The sequence below is a fragment of the Phalacrocorax carbo genome, chromosome Z (genome assembly GCF_963921805.1).
Source record: "Phalacrocorax carbo chromosome Z, bPhaCar2.1, whole genome shotgun sequence".
Lineage (NCBI taxonomy): Eukaryota > Metazoa > Chordata > Aves > Suliformes > Phalacrocoracidae > Phalacrocorax > Phalacrocorax carbo.
Genome location: NC_087548.1, coordinates 27806783 through 27816506, shown reverse-complemented (window position 1 = coordinate 27816506; position 9724 = coordinate 27806783). Strand labels below are relative to the sequence as shown.

Genomic DNA, 9724 nt, shown 5'->3' with positions numbered 1-9724 from the left:
TGTTCTAGACCTTGTCTCCAGTGCCAGCCAGTAGTTAACTACTAGGGAGAGAGTATAAAGAAACAAATCAAGTCTAAAGTGACATTTCCTGTGGTATACCTGACTCCAGAAATCAAGTTAAGGACTTTTTAACACTGAAGAACAAAACCAAACCATCAATGTTTAATAGAAAGCAGGTCAGCTCCTGGCTGTGGCTGCTGCCCTTTTAAAATCCTTTACACGTTTGACTTTCACATCACTTAACAACCAATTCCACAATTTGCCTGTTCTGTGTAGAAAACACAGTTTTATTACTTTAAAGCTGCAGACTAAACCCAGAAGAGCTCAAAGGGCTTGAGAGAATCTTGAGCTAGAAGGAAAAAAAAAAAAAGTAGCTCTTTCAGTACCTTTTCCATACCATTGTGAATTACTTCCCCATCCATTTTCTTTACTCACTTTCCCTCCCCCACTTCAGCTCCCCGAGCTGAAGAGCAGAGTAACACAAAATGGTTCAAGACAGTCTAAAAGCTGACCACTGCTAACAGAGGTCTGCTCCCCACCCCAGCACACATCTCTGCCAGCACTAGTGGCCAAATGATCTTCCACAAGCCATTTCAGTTCACCAAAACAGCAGGAAATTAAGGGGGGGGGGGGGGGGGAAACAAGCTGACAGTCTTTCTCCTGGGTTAAGCAAAGTGAGCGAGCCCAGCAAAACGTTTGACTAGCATCAGACGCCAGAGACCCAGAGAGCAGGAGAGGAAAATGAGACCTCCGAATTTAGGATGACACTGATTTCTCAAGGGACTTCACTCCTAGTCTGTTTAGGGTGCAGAGCTGCAAGTGGTTTAGACTGTTCACGCTTCCGGCTGCTGCTGAAAGAGCCCCAAATCATCATCCTTTCTCACTCCTCAAAGACATATATGTTCCTACCCTAGTCCTTATACATCATTAGCAGTAGCAAGCAGATCTACCCCTCTGATCACTGGAAGGGCACACAGTTTATCTGAAGGTTGACAAATGAAAAAAACTATGCACAACATGAGTTTTCCAAATGCATAATAAAATGAAGATCCTCTGTAGTAAGTAGACAAAAATTCCACCTTCCTGAGCCACAGTCACAGGCAGGAACTACTACTGGATACCTGGAATAAAGGTGTCAATATGGTACAAGGACAGAGCAAGCACACACTACTACTCTTGATATGCTTCCCCCAACCTCCAGCAATTGCCAACAGATCAGGTTCTACATGAGCAAGACTGACACCTATGTGCTTAAGGCACCAAATAAAGACTGCTCTCCAGCATTAGAAAAATCAACACAAGAAACACTTCCCTAGTCAGACTGGGCTAGCTCAGTGGAGCTCTGAAGACAATGAGAGGGTATTTCTCAATTTTGCTATTGAATAACTTCACTATTGAAAGGACGTGCACCTCTTCAAAACTAATGTTGTTATTAACCACTGTATATGCTAATGTGCCATGGATTCAGCCTAAGCACACAGAAAACCCAAAGCTGACAGCATGTATTGACTAGATAATGAAATATCTATACTGACTTAGTTCAAACCTAAAAATCTGTAATAGTGTAACTGTACAGGGTACAGCTTTTTTTGTTATAGTATAATAAATTCCATGTATTAACACTATGCACAATTATAACACAAGTAACTCAACAACTGCAGTAACATTGGCACTGTGCTAATCACTACCTGCAGAGCTTAAAATATCAGGTCCCAAACCTGCAGATTACTTATACACATTCTTGGGTTCACTAATGCTACGTAAGCACACACACGCATTATAGACTGGGACCTATGAGAAAAAGTCAAGGAAGGAAGATGAATGAAGGAGGAAAGAAATACGGTACTTGACACAGTTATCACAAACTGAAATGTTTTCTTAGCCATGACTGACTACTTCCTGATTTGGACATGATCTCAAGTTTATGCATTCATTTACTTGATAGCGACAAAGTCATCATAAAAGATAAACTTTTTCTTTTAAGACTCAAGATGTAACCACACACAAGTGTACACACAATTTTCAGCCCCTCCTTCATTTAGAGCTTACAGAACTGAGTTACTATGACATTTCAGGTTGACTTTGCACACTTGGCTTTTGTCAGGGATTACTACTGTAATCTATGAAGACTATGAAAATCAGTTACAGGTTTTTTTGAAGTCAGAAAATTATTTCAAGTTAAAAATTATTTGGTTTTAATGTTTTTAAAGCATCTCTGTTACTAGAGATTTCTCTGAATCTCCAGGGCTTCACATTCTGTCCTTGCCTCTCAACACAGTTATTTCCCAGCTCTTGCAATACATTCCTACAGATTTTTTAAAATCCTTGCCATAGCAACAACTGAAGCTCCCCTTTAGCCCTGCTAAGAAAGTCTGCCTGGCTAGGGCATCCCTGAATGCCAGCAGCCAGTGAGAGCATGGAGGGGGCAGAGGAATGGAAGAATACAATAGATGCATCCAGGTTGAAAGCTCTTGAGTTATGGACTATTGAAAAAGCAGAAGATGCTGGCTGGGGATGAAGACTTTGCTGAGGTACTGCAAGAAGCAACTTGGATGGTCAGAGCAAAGAAGAGAAGGGCTGCTCCATCAAGAGAGCTGAAAGAGCATTTCTGATGGGCTGAAAAGAGTTGGAGAGAAGTGAAAAATTTATCAGCTCATCTTGAAAAGGCTTTGTAGCAGCAAAAATTCTGGGAGACAATGGCATGGAATGGAATAGGATCGAAGTTGAAAGTTGTAAATGCTAAGGAGCCTGACAACTTAATTTCTGGAGAAGGAAGAACAAGAAATGTGGCCTCCATAGTGGCAACAATTGGGGTTACCATAGATCTCCACTTGATTTTCCCTTCTATAACCCAGTAATCATCTTCAGTCATAACCTTAGATGTGGAGAAAAGACATAGAATCTACTTCCTTCCCTCCTTGTCCCCGCTCCTACAACCTGGAGGTAACCAATTGGAATTGTTACAGTCATGAGCAAAGTTAAATAGAACTACAGTCATATTACATGTGTAGGTAATTCACATAGCATCAGGAAAGAGACTTAATACAGTTTAAAGAAAATATGATGAACCTCCTGATCCTGAATGAGATTCCCACCTCTATGATACATATAATTTAATAATACTTAAGTCAATCCAGGATGGATTATGGTTGTTAGAGCAGTTGTAACTCATCTTCTGTATAAAAAGTTTTTCTATAGATCTGCATTCTAATTCATCACATAAAATGATTATTTGTAATTGCTTTATCCACATAAGCAAGTATGTGGCTCCATGACATGAGTAAGAATGCCATTGGAAAAGTACGTACAATCAAAAACAAGAAAACAGTACTACACGTATGCATAACGACACCAAACTACGGTTGCCAAGCAACTGTAACTCCTGTGTTTCCAAACTTTTGAAAGACTGCTTAAAGAATTTAAGATTGCAAAAGCCAGTTTTGCATATGTGTTGCCCAAACAAAAAAAATTCATTCCTCCTTAATATAGCATCACTACTGACACCTGTGGTGATAAACCTGGTGTGCAACAGTTCTGCCAATTAAAATATTACATCAGTAGATTACTATGGTCAGCATGGACATGTACACGACATTTTTGCCTCAGGGGGCAGAAGATAATTGGAAACATAAAACCAATGAGATGCCAGAATCATGCATTTCACTAAAGGCTTTTTTTTTTAAGAGGAGGTTATGTGGTGGAAGAAGGAATGCAAAAGAGGCAATTAATTTAAATTTGTGAGATAATTCTAAAAAGGAACCAGTGTTTAGGTCTGCTCAAAAGGTAAAACAAATTAAATCGAAACCATTTTAAAAAACCCACAAAACAACCACACACCATGCAATGCTCACAGCAACCACTGTGCTCTTCTCACAGCTTTCTAAGATATGGGTGGGTACTGTTTGGCATTCCTGAAGTTTAAAAGAAATCATGCATTGAAAACACAGGGAAACAGGAATCCCTTCAAACAAGTAGTTTTGTTTCTGGAGACTATAGTCAACTTGCAATTACGCTTCAACTAATTATTTGGGTTGGTGACTCTGTATGCCACAGATGCTAACTCAGACAGTGCTATACAAATGCAGGTGTGCTCTTTCCTCAGCCAGTTCACATAAAGCAGTTTTTATAGGGGACAGAGATTAATAAGTCTACAAGACCAAATCAGCCTTCAAGTGCATGGCCAACTCAGGACTTGCTGTACCTGAGCCTGAAGCCAAGAGCTCTACAGAAGGTACTTAAGATGTATCTAAGCAGCTCTGGATCACAGCAACCATACCTGGCTAGCAATGAACCCAAGTTTAAGACTCCAGGACCAAGCTGGTGACAACCCTAGACAACAGATGCACAGTGCTCCTGCACTCTGAGAAGGGTTATTTAATTTGGATAGAGTCAGATTGTATATGACAGTGCATGCAATATATTCACCTTCCTGAATCCCTGAATTCTTGAACATGCAGTGTAAACACATTAAATTGCTTTATCATGCTGACTCAGTATAGCTGAGCAGCAATGCAGATCATTCCTCAACACCCGTATCAAATATCCCAGCCCTTCACAGTAATTAAGCTAACAAGCAGTCGCTGCATACAATCTTCTAATTATAATGAAAATAAAGGAGACATGAGTTTCTTATCAATATATTGATGCTAAGAATCAGATCTAGTGCCTAAAACTAATGGGAAACAAACAAGAAAGCAAGGACAGAAGACTGAGAAAATTTGTGATTTACACCAGAAATAAGATTTCTTGAGTAAACAAGGAAATTAACTAGTTTTGTGCTTGAATTATCAATAGAGTCACCATACAGCAAAAGGAATGTCTGCATTCTCTGCAATACTTCGTACTTCACTTGCACAAAATGTATCTTGAGCTCACCAGTAAAATAATTCAATTTAAAAGAATTGTTTAAATTTATATTTAAAAGCAGACTGACATTTTTGTGTAACTTGCAGGACTTTCTGTGCTTGCGGGAAAGGGGAGATGGGAAATCACAGCATAAATTGCTTGGCAAAATAATATTTTACAAAGAGGAAAAAACAGTATCAACGCCAGTGCAGCAGGCAAAAGTACAATCATAGGAAGATTTCATAGCTTTAGGAAGGTGGTTTTAAAAAAGAACTGCTTCACAAAAATCAATACACTTTCCCCATAGGTTCATGATGTAAAATTCTATAATCAAGGCTTGTAGATTTGTAATTATGGTATGTCAGCCACATTTAAACAAGAGTGTTAAAAGATTGTTAAAGTTAAACTAACACAATTGCAATGTGAATTGTCTTAGTCTCATTCTAATCTACTGATGTCACTTCCACTTAATCAGACGGAAACTATGGGCAAATGTCAGTGCTATTTTCACATGACCCAACTTTGTTTGCTGTAGTTTTAAAAATCATTGCCAATCTGAAATGAGAATAAGATATATTTTAAAGTTTGAGGTTTTTTTCCTAATCAATTCCCTCACTATCCAGCAGGTTGTTGGAGTCTGGATTTATTGAGAGTAAGACTATTTTTACGTGATTAAACCAGAAGTATTTCTTGTGAGGACATAAGCCAAAAATAGAGCAAACATTATTATCCATGCTTATTGAATCGTTTTGGTTTTTTTTAATGACAAGCTACTGACAAGAGCCTGGCTATCAGATTTGTCAAAAAAAGCAAAACAGTCTTCCCATTCCTAGTTTACATTTCTTTTGCTGATACATAGCAATGTAAGAAACGTGAAGTCAAGTAAAGTACCCATGACCTATAATATATAGTCTCTTGAGAGGGGCACACAAATAATTTATCATATACAGCTAAAAAAAAAAATCCCAAACCAGAACAGCTTCTTTGTTCTCAGTTTGAGAAAAAACTGACGAGTTAGGTAACTAATGAAAGAAAAGAATGTACTACAGCACATGATTAAATAAAAGACAAATGAAGTGTTGAAGAAGTTCCATATATCCCAATGGTTCTTGACCTTTATCTTTTTTTATATACTATTATAGCCTGAGCATTGAATGTGCTTGAACATCAGTACTACAGGCTAAATTGAATCTACTTTTCTAAACTGCAAACACAGAAAAACTAAGGAAAATTAACTGAAATGTTAAGTCAGTCACTTCATGGCATGTTTAATTAAAGCCTCTGTGCAAGTCTTATCACACACTATGACTAAATACCTACACAGTCGTTCTAGTCCAAAATAAGAGGACAAATAAGAGGACAGTATAATGCTCCTAAGTTGACTCAAGTCACATGCATGTCCACTGTAGTAGAGGACATAACTAGGCTGCTAGCTGGAAAAGGAAGGGTGGAGTGGGACAGAGCCATAGCTCTTCTGGCATCTGTGTGCAACTGCCACAGAAGGGGACTTGCTGCTGTATACGCCCTGTGGGAGAGATAACATTTCTTTTTTCCTTTCTTTTTTTTAATTTTTAATCTTCACTTACAGTATGCCAGCTGCTGCACAGTAACTGTAGATGTGCATATTGTTACCACACAACAGACACAAGCTAAGTTTACTTGTTTATTCACACAGCCATTCTCCAAAAGCAAACCTGAATCCTGTCAACTGCATTTGCACCATTTCCCCCAATGTTTTCATCCCTTTCTTTGTATTAGCCCTGAAATGTGTACAGTTGTGTGGTGACCTTGTCCAGACAGGCCTCATCCTTCAAAATAACTTAAAAAAAAAAAAGTCCTAGTTATTTTTCAGCAGATCAGCTCTGTGAAACATATAGGCAAGTGGCTACCTAAGTCCTTGTGCAGGGCACAAAGCAGGAGGCTGTAAAACAGCCCCTCAGATTTAGGTTAGCTTAAGCCATCACGGACCAACACTAAATCTTCTCCTATCACCAGTGGCAATTGTTTCAGCTCAGAGGAATGCCCACCTATACAGTATGCCCAAAACATTCTTTAACTTATTAAGTATTGTTTATAAGAGGCCACAGGATTTGTATTTGGCTCACAAAACAGCTCTGAGGAAATGTCAGACTTTGCCTGGACTTGTCTTGGCTGGTCTTGAGATTTTTTTTTCTACTTGTTTAACTGTAAATGCTATTATGACTAGGTGACAATTACCTGCTTTGCTTTAATTTTTGCTCAGCTTTGTAAAATCACGTGGTATAACACTGTTGTATTGATTTTTGTTACTAATGGCATAAGCATAAAAGATCAAATCTGATGAGAGAAGGAGCATGGGATGATAGCAGAGCCCCTGAAAACACAGGCACAGGAAGATGCTGAAATGCCCCAGTGCTACATACAACTCAACAATATTGGTCAAATATTGGTCAAAGGAATGCAACCCAGAGAGATGGTTAAAACCAGTTTTAGGATAACAAAAACCACTTAACAGAATAGGGCAAGCAAAAAGGTGATTATAACATCAGGGAAGGGGTGTTATTAGAAACAAAGTAGAAACGTTAGACACCTTGTGTTTGTTAATTTTGACTGTATATAATTTGAACTGTGTTATCATCATTGTAACTGAACGAATATCCAATTGGAACTTAGGCAACCTCCTGTTATTTGGATGCAACAAGCTTGGAATAAATCCAAAACCAGCACCCATGGATTTCCATAAATCAAGTGAACAAACAGGAGAGCCACACAAAGCAGTAAAGAAATCGCTCACATAGAACAACAAACACTACTAATTTCAATCTCTTGTTCTCAGTGCTCTCAGGCACAAACTGCAGAAGCAAAGAAATGGAGAAAAAGAACATGCAAGCTCATCTCAGAGCTAGAAGCAATATGGACAGTGGCATACAGATGAGGAGCTCCACACGCAGTTACCTGCAAAACCATGCTGGCATCATTAGGCCACTTCCAGGTCTAAGGGGACACAGCCACATGGTACAGCATTCACCGCGTGAACATGCAGGCCTGCACCAGCTCTGCTGGGGTCTCTACACAGTTGTTCATTGCCTAGTAAAGACTTGCCCCCCACTCCTTCCCATTTTACACACATGAGGGAAAAGCTTGTTGAGGTAACTTTTGTGATGATTTATCATTAAGCAATGGTCACATGAAATGCTATTCTGTATTACCACACAGTTCTCTCAGTAAAGCTATCAAACAGCAGCAATGAGCCACTAGTGAAACTTCATCTAGTTTCCCCATACCTCAGAATACTTCATCTATAAAAACCAGCACAAAGCACCATCCACTTAAAAAATGCACAGAGGACACTTAAAATGTTCCTGGCCAGGAAAGTCAGTAACCATAACACAGGCCGTGAAAGGGACCCAAAGCCACTCAATAAGAATGCACTAAAGCTTTCTAGGTTAAGAATAACACACAAATTCATGATTCGTGCTCCCTGTATAGTGACAGGGAACAGGGCCTTACAACCATATAATCAATGTTTTTGCTTGCAGCAGTACTTGAGAACTGCTCCACATTTGGAGCCTGGAACTCAGAAGTACCTTTACCTATCATAAACAGAGCAATAATTCCGTTTCCATTTTACTTTTCTAGTCTTCAAGTTCAATCTTTCAAAGCTAACCAGGAATTCGAAAGCTTGCCTACCTTACTGTTAGTCTTTTACTAACTGAAATTAGATGTCATAATACAAAGCTGATTGTATGAAACTGGACTATTTAACATCCTGATCTGTCACACATACTGATTCGTGCCTCTGCGTGAGCCCTCTTTGTAGGGTGTAGCCTTATTAAACCCCCTTGTGACCAAAGCCTTTCGCTTACAGTCGTAATAAGATGGATTCAGAGAGATAAACTGTAACTCTTCTTAATAATTAAGACTGCGTTAAAATAAGGCAAAATCGAGACTGAAGTGATGAATTTACCTTCAGTTTCGCAGTGTGAACTTTTGAGTCGGAGATGACCCGTTTAACAGTCGTTTGGATTAAACAGGCAAGACTTCAGGCCTCACCAGCGTATCTGTACACTGACGGGGCAGGGCGACTCCCCTCGCTTCTCAAAGTCGCTCAGGGAACGGAACAAAATCCGCGTTTATTGTCCTCTGGTGAGAGAGAGGCCTGCTGCCGGTGGCGGAGCGCCAGCGGAAAAAGCCGGCAGCCGCGGCAGGGCCGACCCGCCGGCACCACCCCACAGCGCGGCACCGCCGCCGCCAGCTCCCGGCCACGCAGCAGGCCCGGCCTCCCCACAACAGTTCCCAGCGGCTCCCAAGGGCCGAGGCGCGCGCCCGCTTGAGACTCCCCCCCGGCCCCCCCTTCCCGGGGCAGCACTCACCGCCTCACGACGCCGGTCTTGATCTTGATCTGCCTCAAGCGCCCGTCGGCCATGGCGGGGCTGCTGGGGGCGGGGGGGAGCGGCGCAGGTGCGGAGAATCCCGAGGCGGCGGCGCGGCGTACCGACGGCGCAGGCTGGACCCGCGCATGCGCCGAGCTGCCAGCCTGGGCAGCACCACGGGGAGAGGGGGCGGAGCGCCGCGGCGTTCTCCCCACACACACCCCGCGGCCCAGCGGAGGCGGCGGGGCCGGGCCCGGTCTCGTTCACCGGTTGTTCACAAGAGCACAGGCAAAAAAGGTGCGCGTCCGCCCTCAGATGCAGCAGTAGGAGTTGTTCTGAGGGAGTGTGGCTGGTACTGTGGTGGCGTCGGGAGTGGGGTTGTGTCCGGCACACCCGGCCCCAGACTCCTGGCGATGTGGTTAGCGTAACTAACGCCGTTTGCTAAGGCAAGCAGCCGTTCTCTGGGATCGAGCAGGTCGTGTATCCGATCCCTTCCCCCTCATTGTCAGGCCCTGAAGGTCCTGTGC

General features: G+C 41.7%; 1 protein-coding gene and 1 long non-coding RNA gene across 2 annotated transcripts in view; both read right to left on the bottom strand.

Annotated features, from left to right (window-relative positions):
* The window catches only part of LOC135310454 (uncharacterized), a 14155-nt gene extending 6390 nt beyond the window's left edge, over nt 1-7765 (bottom strand). Inside the window, exon 1 of the long non-coding RNA XR_010370517.1 lies at nt 4277-7765. This is a non-coding gene — a long non-coding RNA (uncharacterized LOC135310454). The remainder of the gene's footprint in view (nt 1-4276) is intronic.
* The window catches only part of TBCA (tubulin folding cofactor A), a 33831-nt gene extending 24475 nt beyond the window's left edge, over nt 1-9356 (bottom strand). The window contains exon 1 of the mRNA XM_064437983.1: nt 9198-9356. Coding sequence (XP_064294053.1) covers nt 9198-9250 — 53 coding nt within the window. The 5' untranslated portion in view covers nt 9251-9356. The remainder of the gene's footprint in view (nt 1-9197) is intronic.
* Between the last annotated feature and the right edge of the window lie 368 nt (nt 9357-9724).